This window comes from Mobula hypostoma, chromosome 6, assembly GCF_963921235.1.
Source record: "Mobula hypostoma chromosome 6, sMobHyp1.1, whole genome shotgun sequence".
In the NCBI taxonomy this organism is placed as follows: Eukaryota; Metazoa; Chordata; class Chondrichthyes; order Myliobatiformes; family Myliobatidae; genus Mobula; species Mobula hypostoma.
Window position 1 is genome coordinate 174,064,470 of NC_086102.1, and position 21,183 is coordinate 174,085,652.

The 21,183-nt window shown below is 39.2% G+C and overlaps 1 protein-coding gene across 3 annotated transcripts; it reads right to left on the bottom strand.

Annotated features, from left to right (window-relative positions):
* Positions 1–765: 765 nt before the first annotated feature.
* On the bottom strand, positions 766–20,824 carry LOC134348617 (nuclear receptor subfamily 4 group A member 2). Of its 3 annotated transcripts, XM_063052273.1 has the most exons (10): positions 20,572–20,824; positions 19,512–19,567; positions 17,879–17,944; positions 5,945–6,066; positions 4,609–5,468; positions 3,773–3,902; positions 3,503–3,666; positions 2,779–2,981; positions 2,455–2,633; positions 766–2,320 (listed from the first exon to the last, which is right to left on the bottom strand). In XM_063052273.1, exons 3-10 carry the CDS (start codon positions 17,914–17,916, stop codon positions 2,064–2,066), a joined length of 1,953 nt encoding a protein of 650 aa, XP_062908343.1. In that variant the 5' UTR covers positions 17,917–17,944; positions 19,512–19,567; positions 20,572–20,824; the 3' UTR covers positions 766–2,063. The 3 variants fall into 3 exon arrangements, with proteins under 3 accessions (XP_062908343.1, XP_062908344.1, XP_062908345.1); XM_063052274.1 differs by lacking the exons at positions 17,879–17,944; positions 19,512–19,567; XM_063052275.1 differs by lacking the exons at positions 17,879–17,944; positions 19,512–19,567; positions 20,572–20,824 and adding an exon at positions 7,784–7,951.
* Positions 20,825–21,183: the final 359 nt, after the last annotated feature.

The window sequence follows — 21,183 nt, forward strand, 5'->3', positions numbered from 1 at the left end:
GAAACAGCGGTTTCTGGCTGCGCATATCTTCGTAAGTAATGTCTAGCTATGTCAAGTAATGACACAAAAAAAAGGTTTTCTTCATTCATAGTTACCGAGGCGCTGCACGAAGGAAAATTTCGCATCTTTTCACTGCGAAACTAATCTGAATTCCTTATCTGAAGACAAGAGAAGCTGATCTTGTGACATTCATGAAATCGAGAAATTCTCTGGGTAGCTATTTCCTTTAATTTATTTGAATCCCAAGACAGAATACATGAATAACCGATAACCAAATGCTATTCAGATAGGATGTCGGAAACCTTAATTGCATTTCTCATTAGGAAAGGTACTTAAACTGATGGGACATTTCTGACTATTATATACAAAGCTTGCAATACAACATAGAAAGGCTTGGAATTTCGGAGAGCGTTAGGAAAACGCATTCTATTCAGTGCGTTCTCTATTCAAATAAAATTCAGCCCTGTTTACTAAAGTCCAATAAATATTTGCCCAAATGTTCATTTAAAAACTCTTCGCGTCACATTAAAATTTAGTATTGTGATCATCGAATAAAATTATCAATTCACACATATACGCCTTCGCTGTTATCTTCTTCCCGGCGATTTACAGAGAAAAGAGTTGCTTTGATGAATGTGAGGTTGCGCCAAATGGGTGCAGCGGGTGAATTAAATCGAAATAGTACGTTTCAATTTGAATGGGAGACTACAGAGGTAAAATTCACGGTGATTCCGATTAAGTACACATGAACCCACGAAATAGCTATTTGAAGACATCTTTTATTTTTGTAAACATTAAATGTTTCTTTCTCAAAGAAAGAATTCTCAGAAAACATACTTTAAGCATTTCTAAATGTAAGATACACAATAGAAAAGGCAGTGACTTGTAGGTCAAAATGTATACGTACCGCATACATATATATATTTTAATATACAAAGTAAAACCTACATGTATGTAAATACTTTCTTTTAAAAATCCCACTAAAACATGAAATGACAAGTGTCACCTTTTTGCAGACGTTTGGAAAGTAGGACAAAGTGCTCAGTAAATTGCAGGAGATTTCCCCCAAAAGCACTCTGAAAACTGTCAAAAGCAGGAGCATGCAAATTCATGTTAGACAACAAAAATAATATATAAACTTTTATCAACATCAACAGTACATACAACACTTACAAACGATGAATGTTGAACGATCTTTACAAACACAATGTATCTCTTTAAGATGCCAGTCGGTGTATGCTTGTAGCCAAATGCTAAAATTGTACATCTGCTAACAAGATATCAAACACTACATCTGTCTTTAAAAAAAATCTAACAGACTACATAGTGTCTGGAATACTATTTCTTAGGTTCTCATACTGTAGACATAATCCATCAAGAAGATACCAAGTGCCTATAATATTTCCAACATACAAGTATGAAGATTAGTCCTGCAATAGCATTCACATGCTTGGCCTTTATTTTTGCACTAACCACTAATAGATCTCCATCTTACATTTCTTCACTCTTACATTTCAAACCAATCAGAAAAATAATCAGAGCAAAACTTAATTTGATAATTTACAATTGTTGCAGCTTTCTCTTTCGCTTTGGGCGCATCACGTCATCACATATTTGTTGTATTTATAATCACCAATTCTTTATGTTATAGATACTATCGCATATATATGCTAAGAGCACGAGCTTTACTGAGGGTGGAGGTTACAATCCATTTTATACACTGCAATTATGAGTTCTATCAAAAGTTGAACGGATTTTGACAGGAATGCATGTCCCCCCATTTGGGGAAGCTCCATCTCGTCAATAAAAAAAGACTAAACGGATAATTAAAAACTGTATATACCACGTTTTGAGGGTTTATTTGCTGTGAATCCTAGCCAGTAAACGATTGTAATACAAAGTTTTAACAAGCGCAAAAAGTTGTCAACCTTTCTGCAAATGCATTTGGCACCAAAGTCCCGTTCCACTGTAGAAATGTCTCTGCCGCATTTCTGCGGCACTTTAATGTCCTTTATCATAGTTTCACTATCTGTTTTATTCAGTCCAAATGCTTAGGGTTGCTTTCAAAATGGTAGTGTGTCCAGAAAGAGCTTATCAATTATTGTCGGCGGTGGGACAAGGTCCTCCAGCTTTAGGTAGAAGATGCGCTGAAGACCTTGCGTGCAGAGGGTGCGTAGCTCTGGCAATTTCCCCAAAAGTTTGGACAAGTGGTTTGGACGATTTAAGTTTCCACCGTTGAAAGTCACGTGGTCCTTGAGACAGTTCACAATTTTATTTTGAAGTTCTTCTACCTTCTTGGGTTCTTTTAGTCCGTGTCTCTCTGATAACAGCAAGAGGGGAAAAAAAAAGGAACGTTACTTAAAGTTTGCTATTGGGCAGTACAGCGCGGCGTTGAAGGGGTTAAAGATTTTATTGTGGGATTTAAGGAGAAAGGCTTAAAATAAATGTGCTGACCTGTTACCATGGCGAGGGCAGCAATGCAGGAGAAGGCTGAAATGTCTATGTTCATACTGTGCAGGTTGGACGAAAAGTCAATGATTGAATCTATCCATTCCCCAAAGCCGCGAACGCACTGCAGTCTGTGCAGTACCACCCCATTGCAAAATATTAGCTTGCCGTCCACAGGGTTGGACCTGAAATTAACAATTATAACGTTACTAATTACTGTGCAATAACAAGTCCCTTTAATTAGTGCAAAGCAATAAAATTTAGATCATTGAAGCTTGATGGGGTAGGGTGTGGAAAAGTGTCAATGACACATTAGAACTGCATACGCACCGGTAGGCCAGCCTCAAGACGAACAGTTCCAGGAAAGCCGATTCAAAAAGCAGCTCTTGGTCCTCTTTTGGAAGGTCGGTATAACCAGGGATCTTTTCTGCCCAACCGCGGATTATTTCCATAGAGCCTGTCAGAAGGTCGTAGAACTGCTGGATGTGCTCCGTGTCCCCGCCGCTCAGTTGGTATTCGGGGTTGGACTGGAACTAGATTTTTAAAGATCAATAAAGACCCGTTAGACTAAATGTAAAGTCACACCTGCTTTGCGCACAGGGCGACCTTCTAATTCTGCTAACAACTGCAATTATATGGTTATTGACCAATTAGTAAATATAATTCCTGAATAGATTCGAAAGTGGTGTTTATTTTCACATTTTAAAACAAAAATCTTTCAAATTGCCCAATGCTGTTAGCCAATTAAATAAAACACTCTCAACCCATTCCAAACATTATGGATTTTTAAAGTTCATTCATTGTTTTGGTAATCTCTGTAAATGGCATTACAAGTTAACCTTGTTTTACATCTCTGGTCACGGAAGATGGGAGTGAAAATGACATGTGTTTTAACTGCAGTCCCTTAAAAATCAAAGTCATTGCATACCTATTTTCTAATATATTGATGAATCTAATAGGACTGAATCAGTAACCCGGAGATCGCGCGGTCAAATTGTTTTAGACAGACAGAAAATTGGCTGGCGATTTGTGGAAAAGCAATTGTGGGACTCACTCGAGAGTAATCGAGGTTGGACATGGCAGGGTTGGAGTCGACGTGCGCTCGGACCAAGGCTGTGATGAGACTGACGGGAGGAGACGGCGGCGACGGCTCTTGAGGGCTCTTCGGTTTGGACGGGAGGCGTCCCCTGCGACCCTTCAGGCTATCCGTACGAACGACTGAAAAAAAAAGCAAAACTCAGATCTGGGACAATTCCTTTGATAAAAGCGTCATTTGCTCTCTTGCAAAAGTTGGTGCATAATTACATACCGCGCCAAAACTTACCTTCTTTCACCATGCCAACGACAAGGCACTTCTGAAAGCGACAGTACTGGCACCTGTTACGGCGGCGCTTGTCCACTGGACAATTCTTATTTGCCAGACAAACATATTTAGCGTTTTTCTGCACTGTACGCTGTAAAAGAGTAACAAAAATGATAATTAATAAAAATAACAAATGACCTTCTTCAAAATCTGGTATATATGTACAGATTTTAAAATAAAGGGGATTTAAATGCAAGCTGCTTTTGCACCGCATTTAAAGGGTGGATTTTACAGTGTGCGCAGCGGCTCTAACCGTCTGCCCCTATCCCATGGTCTCGCTGTACTTGATATGCGAAGAAAGCAGAACGCAGACAGTGGGTAAATACAAATTCGTGGGCATTCATATTATTTACATCCCTCCGAGACCCCTCGATTTAAAATGATAAGATTATTCAATCATGGTGCTGAAATAAAGAGATCACCTTAATTTTACCACAGGGAATTGTGTTCCACTTGGTTAACTTAGACACGGCTTAATGTTGTTACCAATTTAAATCTCAAGGAGTCAGCTGAGTTTGTGACAGACGCTATAGCTGGTTCCCACTGCCGTCTGTATTTGAGACAATCACACCAAAAGCTGCTCTTGTAAACAAGGTAAATTGGTGCAGACAGAAATGTCTGTTACAATGTTGAACCCACAGTACGCCTTTGTACGACGCCGGGTCCTTCTGCTTTTCGCGGCAGTGGGTTCCATTTAAACCCCACACACATAATGAGCAAACACGCGGAAAATAGCCTTTCCATTTATTCCGCGAACACCATAAAATTTGAATTAAACTTTAAAATGAATCAATTACCTTGAAAAAGCCTTTACAGCCCTCGCAAGTGCGGACTCCGTAGTGCTGGCAGGCGGCGTTGTCTCCGCAGACGGCGCACAGGCCTTCGTTTGATGGGGAGCTTCGAGAAGGAGGCGATGGGACCTGGTTGTCCACCAGCTGAGACCCATGGCCGATCTGGAGACCGGGAAAGCCCACGGATGCCTGTTTTCGGATGGGATTGGGGACAGCGAAGTTTTGGCTGTCCACCACGTGATGCCCTCCTCCCGTCTCAGGGTTCATGGAAATGTGTAAGGGGTTATCAAATCTCATTTGACAGCTAGAGACTGGGGTGCCGGGAGGAGACTGCTTGAAGGAAAAGAGAGATAGTCTTGAAACCGTTGACTTCCGCTGATCTATCATGTGGGTGGTAGCTACATAGTTTTGAGAAAAGCTGTGAAGAGAATTGGGGTCATCCCACAATGGGTTATGCTGGACCTGAAAGCCTGGGGGTGTTGGGGTAGGAGGTGGAGATGGCTTGTAATACATAGAGCCAGAGTGCATCATCTCCTCTGGTGGGTGCTGTAGGTGGTTCTGTTGGTGATAGCCGTTCATCTGGATGTCTTCGATCTTGATGGGGGACTGCTGGTTGGACAGTGGCATCTGGTACAAGCAAGGCGGTTTCACGTCGTAACTAGTGCTGTAATTCTCCATGAAGGTGCTGAAGCTTGGCAGCGATGTGGTAGCTGTTATTTCGGTGTTTGTGAGATCCATGCTGAACTTTACGAACTCTGGCGTTAAGAAGTCAGAGCTGTATTCCCCACTGTGGTAGCTGTAGCTCTGAGAGGCTGGACTGGCTCCTTGTGGCGATGACCCATACTGAGCTTGAACACAGGGCATGGCTGTAAATGAAAGTTCTGAACATGTACTCATACCATTTCAATGCATAAAACTTCTACTTTTAAATCGTCTTGCTCTATACACCCAAGCCCCAGCGCTAAAATCTGAACTAACTAAATATGTCGAAATCATTTCACTTCAACCCAGGTAATATTACTTCCAGGTAATATGGAAGGTACTGTATACGAGTTGTTAGCATTTAAACGTACACATTTTCACCGTGTCCTCAGTAAAGTACCCCCTAATTACTTCTAAATGACAAATTTCAAAATACAGCCCAGTTTCTTTTGTTTTGCAATATTCGAGATGAAATCAAATATCTATCATGCAAATATTTCCATCAACAGGAGCAGAGTTTTAAAAATATGAACCGCATCGAGAATAGTATCTTCGATGCCGAGTTAATCAATGGAAAAATAATTTAATTAGCATAATTTGATAAATTAACACTTATAATTGCACAATCAAATTGGCGTACCTTCTGCCAAGTGGCTGTGAAAGAAATGAAAAGTAGACACTGTTGTGGTTTGTATTCCTGAAGAGCAGAATTCGGAATGTTTTCTAAATCGCAGTTTCGGTGATAGTACAATAACAGCTTTTCTGAAAGCAAATGGAAAACAAATAATCAGTAACCCCAGCCACGCCAAGTGTAAATTTTCATAGAATAGTAACTACATTCTAAAGTCTTTCACCGGACACCTAACACTTTATTTCTATCCTTTTCAAGTAACATCCTCCTTGATTTCATATTTCCAAAGTTCCCGGCGTGCCCCGAAGGAGGGGATTTAACTCAAGCCCTGTAGGGACAATATTGTGCACTGCTTTCTGCCCCATTTTTCTCATCATCCTTTGGAAAAAAAATGTCGTTTTTGCTTAAGTGTCTTTCCGAATTCCCTGCATATTTTATATATGACTAACTCAACAACAGTCTCAACGCTTTTGCATACCAGATCACATTTCACTGATTAATCCACGAGAGGAACCTGGGAGAGGCTATGACAACAGATGCAGGGAAATAATCACTTATATTTAGAAAAGATTGTTAGAGGAAGTTGGCTGATTTGTGATTATTAACGTAGCGCTGGCAGACTAAATTATTTCAATGTTAAATTATACCCATGGAAATATGCACCCGCATATTGCTACACGTTCTTTTATACGAAGAGTCACACACACATACACACACACACACACACACACACACACACACACACACACACACACACACACAAATTAAAGCAAATCGGCAGGTGTAGTAACGTATATAGACAGCAGGCAGGCAGACACATAGACATAGGAAGAAAGGTAACTGTCTAGCGTTGATTCAAATTACATTGGTGCTCCCTAATGCTAACATAAGAAGGCGGGGGCTACGTAAAACAATTTTTTAAAAACGCACTAATAACCGATTACAACAAAAAAAAACTTGTAGGTTCTTTTTGCAAACCATTTTATATGGTTCGTGGGAGACCAAACAGTAAGAGTAAGAACCTCCGGCTTAAAATAAAGTTTCAGCAATATGCACATTCTTTGCACACATGCCTTTATAAACTTAAACTTGGAACAATTCTACAACGTTAAAAGAATGTGTCTACTTTAAATTGATCAACCATAAACTGGTGCTTTAATTTATAATTAGTCCAAATAGCTTAGCTCGACACGATTATAAGCAGATCGCCGCAGTTTCTAAATATCGAGAACCTTTTGGACTTATGCCTGTAGTATTCGCCATACCAAAATGCGCACGTCTAACTTTTTGCCAATTGGCTCGAATCGCTCTGTAAATCTTTAGGACAGTTGACCGATGTTTATATTTGTAACGCGACTGGGTACTTAGTGGTAGTTTAATCTTTTGGCAGTTTTGTACAAGGCTTTTATCTTAATACTTCGCGTTGCCAGTCGCAAGGAAGACACGTGTGAATGAGATCCCGCTATCACGCCCCCATCCTAAACAGCTGTACAGGGTACCAGGTGGAACGTACAGGTCACCGCATTAACAACAAAGCCACGCGGGCGAAACTGGACATGTCCTGTGACTTCTGAGAGGAGGTGTTTAATCACTGCTTTGAATTATTGCTAGGACCAGTCTTTTAATTGCTTAATAACTGAGCTACGATGACCGGGACAGGAACAAAAAACAGCCAGCCAGCAACTGTTGTCGAGAACCCACATTTCCAAAACTGACAAGCGCTCTCGATAATTCACAACATCCTCGGTAAAACTAAGCCTTGGCATTCAGAACTGCAGCAATGAACAATATAATGAAAATAGCCGTATAAACACGTAGCATGCGATTGCTCAAACATTGTATACCTACTTGATTATTTTCTCTTTCCGCCTCTCATTTGGATGCTGTAGTCTGCAGGATGAGTAGAAAGTCAGCTTTATGTAGAATGAACTTTGAAGTGCAGCAGTGTTTTGAGTTAAAGCAGCGGCAGTGGTACAGGTTGTTGTTCTCGGCACTCTGAGCAGGCGATCAGACTCGGACTGGCCCTAGTCTCCAATGTGCCTTTGTTTATGTGAGCTCCTCTCTTCCACCGACAGCGTGTAACCAAGTCGCCGAGCGTCAGCGAGCGTCAGCGTGGCCAAACCCAATGAGCGCCCGAGGGCTGGGCCCGCACCACACGGTTGGCTAAGTCTCACTTTGGTAAATTTCCGAGGTGACGTTAGCGCTCTGGATTTTTAAGGTAGTAAGGACATGACTTACGGCAACCTTCTCACCTTTTTGCAGCATTTCCAAAACAACATGTAGTTGGAACATTCGCCGTATATAGATTATCGATCCTATTGATCGCTCCTTGTGGAGTTATTTCTATGACGGTAACTGTAACATTTTTTTTGTTACGTAGCTATTAAACATGTAAAATTCTAGTCAGCCATGAGGAAAATTGAGTGAGTTATTAAGCAATCTAAAGGATTTATTTTCAGTCGCTTTATTTTGGGTTAAATTGGCACTACTTTAAAATTGTTTAAAATGCGTGCATTCCATTTGGTGTAATTCGCAAAGTATGAACTATAATTATCTGTGAATAAACAGCGTACATGTATTCATTAAGGTTTATAAAAGTTCTGCTTCTGGAATATCACGCCAAAAAAAAACAATCAACAGGTATAATTTCGGATTGTGGGATAGGAAGTTTTGTTTTTACAATTAAGTGCACGTTTCGTGAGAATTATACTGGTAACTAGTAATTAAAATGCTTGTTATAGTTACTACGGAGCAGCACTGACTAGGAAATTCACAAATGCGTTGTGTGTATGTATTTGCTAAAGTGGAAATTGTAATAATGTAAGCGGGACCGGGTGGCGGGGGGGGGAAGTCTTGTGACCACCTTTAGTAGTGACAGGCTCGGAGGGAGCTAATTAACGCGGCTTGTTGCAGAGCAGCGTCAGCGCTCGTGGGCGAAGCGATTTAATGAACGAAAGGAAAATGTGATAGGGCGCGCGCCGGGGCCGGCAGAGTGCCGCGTGACGCAGGAACGCAGCCATTGACGCAAGGAGCCGGGCTGGGCAGCCAAAAATAGCAGGGCTGGCAGCGCATTGTCACTGTGCAATTGATGCATTCGGGGGCAGGGCGTACTGCGGCTATTTTAAACTCCAGCGGAAACTCGAGAGCACCAAATTAAGACATTGCGGATATTTTTAGAGATTCCACTTTCGCGCCAAGTTATATGGATGGGGTTTAAGTTCATAAATGTGAATATATGGTAAAAAAAAATTTTGCTTTTATGTTTGTGATTTTGCTCATGTTTTACTAAGGTATTTTTGAAGCTTTTCTGCCTTTTGGCACCTTCTCCTGTCGCCAGTTTTGATGCGTTTCAGTCTGAGGTGTTACAATAGCACCTGTTCCTTTCATACAAACCCAAGACGGCAGTGGATTAGTTCGAAACTAAAACCCACGTCTCAGAAATCACCTTCTTGTGATCAGTTACTTTACAGTGCACGGCTTAGTGGTGTAGGACAACAATGGGGGGATATGATAAATTTATTATACTGTTACAGGGGAAAATATAAATCACTTCATTGGAGTATGCCTTTATTGGAAAAATATTTAAATCAATAGCTTCCGAATAGTTGTGAACTCATCAGTAAACAAAACGTTCAATTAACGTAAAAGGCAACAACTCAAGGGAAATGTCCATTACGTTCCTATTAGGAAAGATTCTTGGCAGACGACACATTTCCAGTGGTTGACCGCTTAGCAGACTTACTCCATTCAGAAAACCGGAACTGGTGTAGTTACGCGTTTTCAACAAGAAGAGGCAGTCGCTCTCAAAAGATCCACCCGCAAAAAAACGGATTGCCCCTCCCCGCCTTTGAACTAAGTTTAAAAATTTCGCCAAAACCAGATCTTGTGCAACTCCACAGAGGTTCTAACCGTAATTTGCTTAAGTACATGTTCCCCTGTGACTTGACAACACGCAGATAGCTGGCTGCAGAGTGGACAAGGCGGTCATTGGAATTATTGTTAGCCAATGTAAGCTATGGCCAGAAACTTTAATCACTATATTATCCTGTTGATTCAGTTCCGTTTCCACTTCAGTACGCAACAGCCAAGTGACAGTAGTGAATGGATTGGCTTTCTCCACCAAATATGAAAGTGGTATGTGGTAGGGGAAATTAAAGACACGGAACAGCAAAACAAATGCACGAAACTTTTATTTAAGATTTCAACTAATTTCAAGTTATTCCACGACTTGAATAACAACGACTGCTGTGTTATATTAATTTTGAGAGATTATATTTTGTTTCAAAATCAGCAATCAAAATATATTGAAATAATTAACCAGTACAGGTTGCCCCAGGTTATTAACACCCAACTTATGGGCACCGCTGCATATGAATGAGCTCCCATAATATAATTAAATTTTAAAAACACTGTACATACATAGCAACACACAAAATGCTGGAGGTACTCAGCTGGTCAGGCAGCATCCATGGAAAAGAGTAAACAGTCGATATTTCAGGCCAAAACCATTCTTCAGAATTAAGAGAGAGAGATGCCAGACTAATAATGCCATGAAGAACAATTAAGACCAAAATCACGAAGATTTCTCTTCCCTCTTCTTTCTCAGTCCTGCTGAAGGGTCTTGGCCAGAAACATCAACTGTTCACTCTTTTCCATGGATGCTGCCTGACCTGCTGAGCTCCTCCACCAGTTTAAGTGTGTTACTTTGGATTTCCAGCATCTGCACTTTCTTGTGTTTGCAATGTACATACATGCCTTTGTTCCTATGAAAGACAGAAATAGTTTCCACTCTCCACTTTCAGTAACTTTTTTTTTACATTTAACATTTCATAAATGTTATTGTTACCTGACACTAGACTCAGCCAAATTACTGGAGAAATCCCATTCGATGGATAAAGTATACATCAGAAATGTTGATGCTTTAAGGCTTGTGATATTACCAATATGAAATGAATACCTTAAATTCAAATAAATAGTTATTTGCATCATGTTAATCCAATATTTAAACTATGACCAGATCAATGGTCGTATTATTTGTTACTATCCAGCTTAATTTTCACCATAAATGGAAAATACAATACAAGCAGGGGAAACAAGTCCTTGTTTCTTAAAGATTCAAACATTTTTCTTTGATTTTGATCTTGCTAAAAATCTGACTAATTTCAACAAACCAATGGTTCTTACTGACAAAGAAATTGAATGGAGTAGTCTGCTTAAAGAATTGATTTGCCTGTAGAGAAGAGACTGTATTACCACACTGTTATAAGCGATCTTTTGGATGTTTATAAAGTAATTCATATTCAGAGCACATCCCCAAGGACATGGTGTAATTGCTCATCCTCCCTCTCCAAACACACGGTGTAGGTTAAAAATCAACCTAATCCTGTTAGAAGGAACTCAGATCAAGATGAAGAGAAAGTTCAAACATTGAAAGGTGAAATTCATCAGAAAATTATGGAGACACTAGGACTTGCAAAACTTCTAAGTGAGCACACCTTGGAGACTGTGTTGGAGGATAAGACAGAGAAACTTCTTCGAAGTGGGCAAAACCTAGAATCACATACTGTATATTATGCTGCCCACTACTTTTAAACTCCAATTCTCTTGCACCGCAGTTTCTAACCACACCTTTAGTGGGCAAATCAAATCTCTTTTCATTATATTCTTCAAAGATAAACTGCTTATTTATATCTTTGGCAAATCTCAGAAATAACCTCTGACAGCGAAATATTCATCGAAGAAAAACAGTTCGAGCGGTACTTCCATTTCAGCTTTAGTAGCGGTTCCATGCTTGAGTATTGTCATGGCAAACACCATTTCTCAATTGTGACCCCACCCGACCTCCAAATCAACCAGACTTGGTTAAAAACTGAAATTGTGTTTACTGTCACAGATACAACATGATAAACCAAAGTTAAATGGGATCAGTTTTGTTTCTCTGGCATCCAAACTGCCAAGTTAGCCTTTCTTGCTTTCTGTGTCAATAAAACTGCTGAGATTTCCCCTTTGTGTTTCTCCAAAGAGAGCACATACACCATTTTCCCATTCCCCCTCCCCCACATCCATCGTGACACTTGTTCATGCGACTCTTAAGTTGTTCATCCCCAACACTTAAACCCTCTAACTCTGTAACGTCTCAAAGGGGGATCTAGTAATTTAGATTTAAATAGAGGGGTCACAGTTCTGAAGTTTGCCAATGACTCCAAAAACTGCGATGTGTTTTATTGATGAGAAAAGAGATTAAAGGCTGCAAGCGATCCATGGATTGGTGGGGTGTCCACAAAAAAAGTGAATAGAATTTCAGCTCAGAGAAATAATGGATGAAGACAAATAAGGAAATGAAGCATTTAATTTATTGTTTGAGAAGCAGAAAGTCCAGGGGTTCTCAACCTTTTTTATGCCATGGAACAAACTATTAAAGCAAGGTGTCTGTGGACCCCAAGTTGGGAACCCCTGCTATAATCCATGTCCATTGTACAAACTTAATGGATAGGTAGGTAAAATTAATTAGGTGACAAGATACCAGCCTTTGTCAGCTGAGGCAGAGTACAGAAGGACTAAAACTAAAGAAGATAGAACTCTGACACTCACTAGCAGCACATCAATTCCTCAATGACATTTAAGTTATCCCAATAAAAAGGATACAAGATATATTAAAAAGTGTAAGGAGATTTAAAGATCTCATATCTGGACGATTACTATCATGATGAGTATTTGACTGGTCTTGAGCTGTTTGCAATTGAATAAAATACAAAGGAAAATTTCACAAAGATGTACTAAATTATGAAACATCCAAACAGGAAGGAATTCTCTGAAATAGGTATGAAAGAAAGAAATTTATGTTGATTGACTAAAAGTACTGTATGGGAAAAAATAAAATATTTCAGCAATAGATGAAGGATTTCACTCTACAGTACTAATGCTCTTCTTCCTACAGATGCTGCCTGACCAACTGAATGCACTTAATATATAGACAAGGGTTAGAATTCATTGTCCAAAGAGTTGGAGGCAAAAACTCCCTCTACATTTTGAAAACTTCCCTGATGAATGTTTGAGTAGCAAGAAGTTGAAGTTGACCAAATGACTTAATTTTTGGCTGATGTTGGCTTCTGCATTGTGTGTACATAAAAATGATGCAGCCTGTCTTCAAATTTCCATTCCTCCAAGGACCATCAAGCTTTTAAAAGCCAAAGCTATTACATTTGTCATTTGCACTGTGATTTATAGGCCTCTTTGTTCACATTTTCCAACTCTGGGAACATCCAGTACAAAAAAATTACAGTGCCTTGAAATATTTTCTGTCTTCTAAATTGAAAGACAATAATTTCAAAGTGCATCCTTAATTCACTGTAGATGTATATATATACACACTGTATAATGTTAGGCTCTTTCTCTTTAACATACACATCAGTCATGTATAAAACTGAATTACAGAGATTACCTTATAAAAATAACAATCTGTTTAATTAAACAGCAAAAATAGCTTGTGCTGCTTAAGCACTATGTTGAAATTGAATACCAAGATTCCATCTCTCCCTCAGTTCTTCCAAATTAAAGGATAACGCAACTTAAACCTGGTTGAGATTGGAAAGTTCAATTTAAAATCAAATGTTTACTATGTTCCAAATGAACAGATATTGCAACTTTTTTTTTGGAGTTCCATATAAATCTGAATTAGAGGAAATTCCACTGAGTAACTGTTTTCATGTGTTTAAACCAGGTTAAGCAACACTTGATACTACATATTTGATGTGTGAAAGGCAGTATACAGGGAAGACAGCAAGGGAATGAACTTAAGACAATTAAAAATAAAAAGAATGGAACATCTTTCAATATTCTGTGAATTTTGTGCTTCCAAGGGTTTTAAGCAGCAATTTTAGCTGGATTTACATTAAGAAAATGTCTTTTTGGAAATGTTGTAAATCCACATATTTTTTGGCAGTATAATTGTAGTGTTATAGTCTAAGCTTTGACATTCTATAAACAATGAAGCAGCCCATAATGGCCAATGTTTGCAGGTTTAGTATTGAAAATTAAATGGTATTTGAGCCAAAAGGATGGTGACGCAAAGCAAGGAGAAAAATGAACAAAATTCTTGCTCTGAAATACTTGAAATGTACTTTTCCACAAAGTATTAGCATTATTTCCTTCTTACAGAGCTGCCCAATTGAAAATCTCTCAAGTTAATATATCAACAAATTTAAAATAGGTTAGTTTTATAATTACATGCATTACAACATGAACCCAATGCCTTGTGGAAGGTTCAGACAACCTTTGAATGTTGATCCATCTGGGCCATTCCGTAACTGCAAGTACAATTAATGATATAATTTTGTTTTACACCATTCATAAATTTCTAGCTCAATATAGTTAGAGAACAATTGTAAAATGAATCACACCTTGACTGCCACGGGGGTAAAGAGTAAAAAACAATTACCTTCGATTATCCATCATTTATGGAATTTTAAAAAATAAAATGTTCAATGCAATCCATCCTTTTCAGCATTACTGGATATTTTGCCCAAAAAAAAAATCACATCCAATCCATCCTATGATACTGCATCACAAATGATAGAATACAATGAAATGCTAAACTTATTTTTATTGTACATTGTTATATATTGAATAGATTGTGATAGAATATAACAGGCAGACAAGTAAATAAAAGTAGGTGATTAACAATTCAAATCCCTCCAGAATAAGTGGTGGAACCATCCTTCACAAGATAGGAAGGAAACATTGCCTCTAACCACAGAGTGTTATGATGCAAGTCAACACTCCACAATTCCCTTTGCAGCAAGTTATCAATTATGTCATGGGGCAGGAGTACAATGGAAAAGTGAAAGGTGAAAGACTTTTTAAACAAAAGAGGAAAGCAAATTAAATGGTTGATTTCCATGGGCCTGTACTGCACGAACCACTGGTGTAATCAATGCCATCCATTTTTGCTCAGCTGTAAACTGATGCAATGTGTTAAGAGATCCAAGGAAAAAAAGTTTTTTTTAAATGCAAATGTTTCTGTTCTGAATATGGAATCATGAATTATTACATCCTTAGCATTCAAATCAAGAAATATTATTTATGAAAATAAATCCTCATTTTAAATATACCTCACAATTACAGCACTGCCAGTTAAAAATAGACAAGTGAATACTGCTTGTTTAAAAAAACTATTCAGTTTTCTGTTGAATTATTAATAGTTTTTATTCAAATGATCTATATGTTACAAGTTTGTAACCTCATTGTCTTTCCGTAGCTAGTAACAAATGTCAAAGATGGTACAAAACACTTAATTCTTGTGTTCTGTGCCAGGATAGACAAAGCAAAAGATATACGAAGGCTCAAGGCACACTTTCCGGGCTCTATCACCACCAGCTACCCCACCCCACTGAAAAAACAATATTCTTCAGGACGCTGAAGGCTGAATATTGAGTAGAATCCCAAGCTAAACCCTTCGTAATTTGTGAGGTGTCAGATGATTCCACAACCTATGGACTCATTTTCTAGACTCTACAACTCATGTTTTCAATATTTCTTCTTATTATTCTGTTTTATTTGTGTTTGCACAATTTGTTTTCTTTTGCACACTGGTTGTTTGTTCATCTGTTTATGTGCAGTTATTTATTGATTCTATTGTACCTCTTTGTATTTACTGTGAATGCCTGCAAGAAAATGAATCTCTGGGTTATATATAGTGACACATATGTACTTCAATAATAAAATTTACTTTGAATCAGGGAAAGAATTTAGTTGGAAACAAAAAGAGCCTAAAGGATCAAGGAAAGTGGCAAGCAAGTGGAAAAAGACTTTGAGGTGGCAAGGGGTGATAATAGGGAGTCAGGATTAATCATAAATTTGTGCAAGTGATTCTTCCAGAAATTGCATGGACTGGTTCCCTTTAAGATTTGAAGCCTCACACATTGTGAAGGCCTACCTCTGCACACCCTTGCCATATGTGCATCATAATTTTTAATACACGGAATGTTGATGGACTTCATTGCACACAACCAGGTGTTCCCATACTTTGCCCAACAGATACATAAAGAAACTAACAGCAATTTATGACCTTCACTTCCTGCACAGAAAGAACCTAATCACATTCAGGAAAAATGTTTGCAAATATTCTCTATGGAGTGCAGAGAATACACTGCTATTATTTATTAATTTTTTGGCCTTCCACTTCAGAAAAACGGTGCTACATAGGTCAGAGCTCTGGGATATAACATCTCAGCTGTGGTACTGAAGCCCTGCACTCCAGAACTAGTCACACTTCCAACTAAACTGTTCTAATACAACGACAACATTGGCATCCGCCCAGCCATGAGGAAAATTGCCCAGGTGAATCCTGTTCGCATAGCAGCAGGAACCAAAGCCAATTACTATCAAATGAGTTTGCCCTCAATCACCCAACACGCTGACAAAAAATGCCAAAGGTTCCATCAGGCTGCACCTACTCAACACCCAGTTACATTTTGTCATATCAAAGCTCCATCCAAATATGGAACGGAGCAGAATTCTGAAGGTGAACAGAGAGAACTGTCCTCAACATTGAGACAGCATTTAACCAACCGTGACATCAAGAAGTCCAAGCAAAGCTGAAATAAAAACAGAAAACACACTAGAGGTCAGCCTGCATCTCTGATAAAGAAACAGAATTAATGTTTTCATTTGAGGTAGTTTGGATAGGTACTTGGATAGTAGGAATATGGAGGGCTATGTTCCCAGTACAGGCCACTGGAAGTGGGCTGTTTAAATAGTTTGGCATGAAGTAGATGGGCTGAAGGGCCTGATTCTGTGCTGTACTTTTCTATGACTTTGTCAGAAACATTCAGACCTTTCGACCTAAAACAATAGTTTCACTTTCCATAGTTGCTGTTTAACTCGCTGAGAATTTCTAGTATTTTCTGGTGTATCTCACTTTTATCAGAGGTCAAAGCACAAAGGTAAGCACTCCCCAGATTGGAACTGCACCTGTCACAAAAACAAGATTGTGGTTTGCAGAGAGCAGTAACCCTTTTCAAGACCATCAGTTCAGAAGTTCCTCAGAGAAGTGGCCCAGGACCATTTTCAATTATGCCAACCGTGACCTTCCATCTACAATGTCAGAAATGGGGCACGTGTTGATGACTGCACAACATTCTCCTCGATTCACATTCGCTCAGCAAAATCAGGCAAAGCCTGCGAGCAACAAGTCTTAGAAACTGTTCAGACAGCAACTGTTAAGTGACATGTAACAACCACATCACATGCCAAATAATATCAATCTCCAGAGAGTCTAATTGTCTACCTCAAACTAACAATTGGTGCCACTATCAGACTCCTCCACTGTCAATAGCCTGGAGATTTCAACTGACAAGAATCTCATATAGACCAGCCACCTACATTCTAGTTACAAAACCAGATCAGGGACAGTGTGCCATAAAGAAATGGCACACCTCCAATTCCCAAAAAAATTGCTGTGTCTAAAAGGCACAGATCAAGAGTCTGATAGGATATTCTCTTGCCTGGATAACTGCAGCTTTTACAACACTCCAGCTGTTCAACATCTTCCATGACCAAGAAGACTTTCTAAATGGTAGCCCATTCACTGTCTCCACCGTAGGGCCATATTTGGCTACAGTACACACTATCTACAAAATGTGTTGCAACTGATACACATTTCAGATCCATGTGATACATCTCCCCAGTCCATGAACTACACAAGTTCCTATACAGTCGGTATCCAAACACTAGCAATTGCGTATTCTTCTCCAAGGGGCACTGTCCTGACCTGGAATCATTCTGTCACTAAGGCTTTGTGGGAGTAGCTTCACCAGGTCTGAAGCAGTTTAGGAAACTGGCTCATCAACACCTTCAAGGGTAATTAGGGGCATCCAGATTCCTCTCTTACACCATCACCAAGCAAAAAAAAACAAACAATTCCTCCACCTGTCTGTACTTAACTGCAACAGAGAGAAATGTGTTGCTGATGGCCACTTCATTGCTTCAGGAATGGTGGAAGCTCCACTGCTGTAACGAAAAGAAATGCAAATCAGTAACTAGGAACTTTGAGAACACAAAGTACAAATTTAACATCTGTTAACAAGTGAAACCCAAGATATTCATACAAGCAACATCTCAGGTGGTTACACGTGCTACTACATCACAGCTTCACTGACTGGATTCAAGTAACGGGAGTTCCGGTTTCTTGTTTCCAAGCCCAAGCCGGAAATTGGCCATGCATGGTCTTTGGTTACATGCAAAACGGAAATGATTATGATGAGTCCATGAGCAAATAATCCATTAACTGATTGACACAAAAGATGGCTGCTCACTTTAGTTATAACCTTCACAGGAGGTGGTGAAGAAACTAACCAAAAAAAAATCATTAAACATCAAACACCATCTTCAATACTTCCTTTGGGATATTAACGTTAATGATCATAGTGATCAAAAATATTAACTGCGCAGGCAAATTCATGTGCTAATTAAGATAAAGGATGCTGATCTCAGAGAATGTGGCACATTAACAGTAGTCATCCAGCATATATATATATGTCAGCTATTTTCACATAGGTGTAGCAATTTAACAGCAAAAAACATGTTACTACAAGACCAAGTCTTAATTCAAACTTCAAAACTGTGAATTACATTTGTATAAAAATGTACACCCGGCATCATTCAGAGTACTACAACTAAAGATGCTCCACCAATTAGGTTTCAGGTAACCAGGCTCATTTTGTAAAGAATTCCAATTTGTGCACTATCTCCACATCACTCTCGATCTGCCCACATGATGACATGCCACAAAATCGTCCTGTCATCGGTTTCCATGCATCGCACATATGAGAGAAGAAGGTTCACAGCATAAATTGCAAGGATGGTATCTTGATACGTAGTAATGGAATGAAATATTAAAAAGATTTTCTTTGGTTCATCACACCTTACAGAAATGATCATTAATGAAAACAGTCCAAAATATATCTTGCTCATATAATCTGACTTTGTGGCAGTCTGATCAGTAAAGCAAAAAGCAACTTGTAAGGGCATGCATAAAGATTTAAGGAAGGGTTAATTTGTATAATTTAAGAGAAGTTTGGATTGGTACACAGATAGGAGGGTTTTTGGAGGGATATGGTTCAGGTGCAGGCAGAAGATCACAGCAGTATGGATTAGATGGGCCAAAGGGTCTGTTCCAGTATTGTGGTACTCCACGACTCTAAACATTCATTTTCTCTGGGTAAGTACTAGAGAACCATAATTCCTGCTCTTTGTACTTGTGGACTCTTTGGAAGGGCCCACGTGTAACACCAGCTACTTACTGATCTATATTTCACTGATTAAGCCCTTTTTTTCTTAACAGTACACTAATGGTGGACCTTTCTATTAAGAACCAGGCTGCTCTATTTAGAAGAAAATCCGATTTGTCTGTGTAATCTTTCTGGCAACATACAGGTTAATAAGAAAATGTCAGAGTGGGAAAAGAATAGCATGTTGCTTGTACTAACATGCAGTACTCATTAGCAGTGTAGGTTTACAGCAGCAAATGAATCATCTCCTGCTTAAAACATCAACAGTCTATATTTATAACACTTACCCAATTTAAACCAATCTTCAGTAGGCAGTGCATGATGATTCAATAGTGATTTGAATCTGTGGGAGGTTTGAAGTATATAGAATTAAATTTAACTCACTCGTTAGCATCCATTACTAACTGAGAGAGAAATACGTAAAATGCACCTGAATATTTCGCCTTCTACCTCTAATGTATCAAATGGACCTTTATACACAAGGAAATTTCAAATATATCAATATACAGAAATAAAACTGAACTAATGTTAAAAACACACAAGTTCACACTTAAAATTTCCATATAGCGAAACAGAAAGATTACTTTGTTTCATCTTGTTCATTCACAAGAGCTCATATTTAAACATTTATCAGTGATATTGTTACAGTGCAAAGGCCCAACAGACAAGACGGGTGTTAAGACAATTACTTATTCTACCTTTCAATGTATGAACTAGCACCATCACATATCATTCCCTGACACAAAATCCATCTTGTCATCGAGATGCTACTGTCATTTCACAGATTTGTACGTGATTGATTCCACTGAAGGTTAGAGGCTAAATGGACCATATGGCAACATGTTGCTTTCCATATGTCTCCAAGCCCATTCATGCTTAACCATTTATAAAGTAACATCTGTACCCAGAAAATGTGTTTCTATTATTTACTCACTTAACTAAATTACATCATTGACACATAACTAATTATTTCCGTAATAAACGACTGTACATCTTCTATTGATATACAGTATTGTCCTATTTATGGAGAGTTTATTCGAAACGGGCGAGATATACTGATTCTTATTTTATTCATAACGTTTTAAAAACATAATAGCTAAAATATCTATAAATTAAAAGTCAACAATCGTGTTTCTAGCAGCCACCGCAAAACTTATTTTTAAAAAATTATTTGACAACATCATAGAATTTTGCGGAGAATTGTCTGGGTCTTGCCAACAAGGCGGCTACATTTTAAAATCGAAGGAGGATGAAAATAACGAAATCTACTTTTCTGCGTCGGTTTTCATTCACTGCAAAACACGAGTAACCCAGACACGGCATTCCGAGTCGCACCGCTCCACTTACCGGTTCAGCCCGAGTCCAGCGGCGAGCACCTACCGAGAAGGGAGCGGGCTGCGAGCCCCCGAGGTTCGCACTTGCACGTTTACAGGAGCCGGTCGCGGATCGCCGAATCCGGGAACAAGGCTGCGCGGGGCGACCTCGCTCCGCAGCCCCGCGCCCGCGCCCGCGCCCGCTCCCGCTTCTCTTTTGTTTCCAATGGAACTCTCCGGATAAAGACTCCATTGTAACAAAAAACGCTATCCGGTCCGCACTGCCGCTCGCGCCCCGGCCCTCCTAACAAACCCCGCACCCGCGTCATCCTGACGTCAATAGAGCCTGGACCCGATGACGCGGTCGCTGTCTGCGTCATTCTATAAATAGAGCCATTTGTTTCAATTAGAGTTGAGCGCCTGACTGATGGCTTTTTCCATTGACGGCATGCAATGGGAAAAAAAGGGAAAGGGGATCCTCATGAGTGGCTGTACAAAGGAAACAACGTTTACAGTGTGCGAGAGAGGATGTATTCGTCACAATACTCACTGTTATCATGAGAGCCGTGTCCGAAATTAGAAATGTTAAATCATGCATTTGCAAAGTTTAAACTGAATGTTAAAAACTCGGTAATCCTTTTAAGAA

Bases quoted from the DNA above. Each gene is read 5' to 3' on its own strand.
- LOC134348617 (XM_063052273.1), bottom strand. From the start codon at position 17,916: ATGAAGTGGCCATCAGCAACACATTTCTCTCTGTTGCA. The intron at 3,667-3,772 runs GTAAGTTTTGGC...TTTTTTTTTCAG, and splicing joins CGTTGGCATGGTGAAAGAAG to TCGTTCGTACGGATAGCCTG. The intron at 2,982-3,502 runs GTGAGTCCCACA...TTAAAAATCTAG, and splicing joins CCAACCTCGATTACTCTCGA to TTCCAGTCCAACCCCGAATA.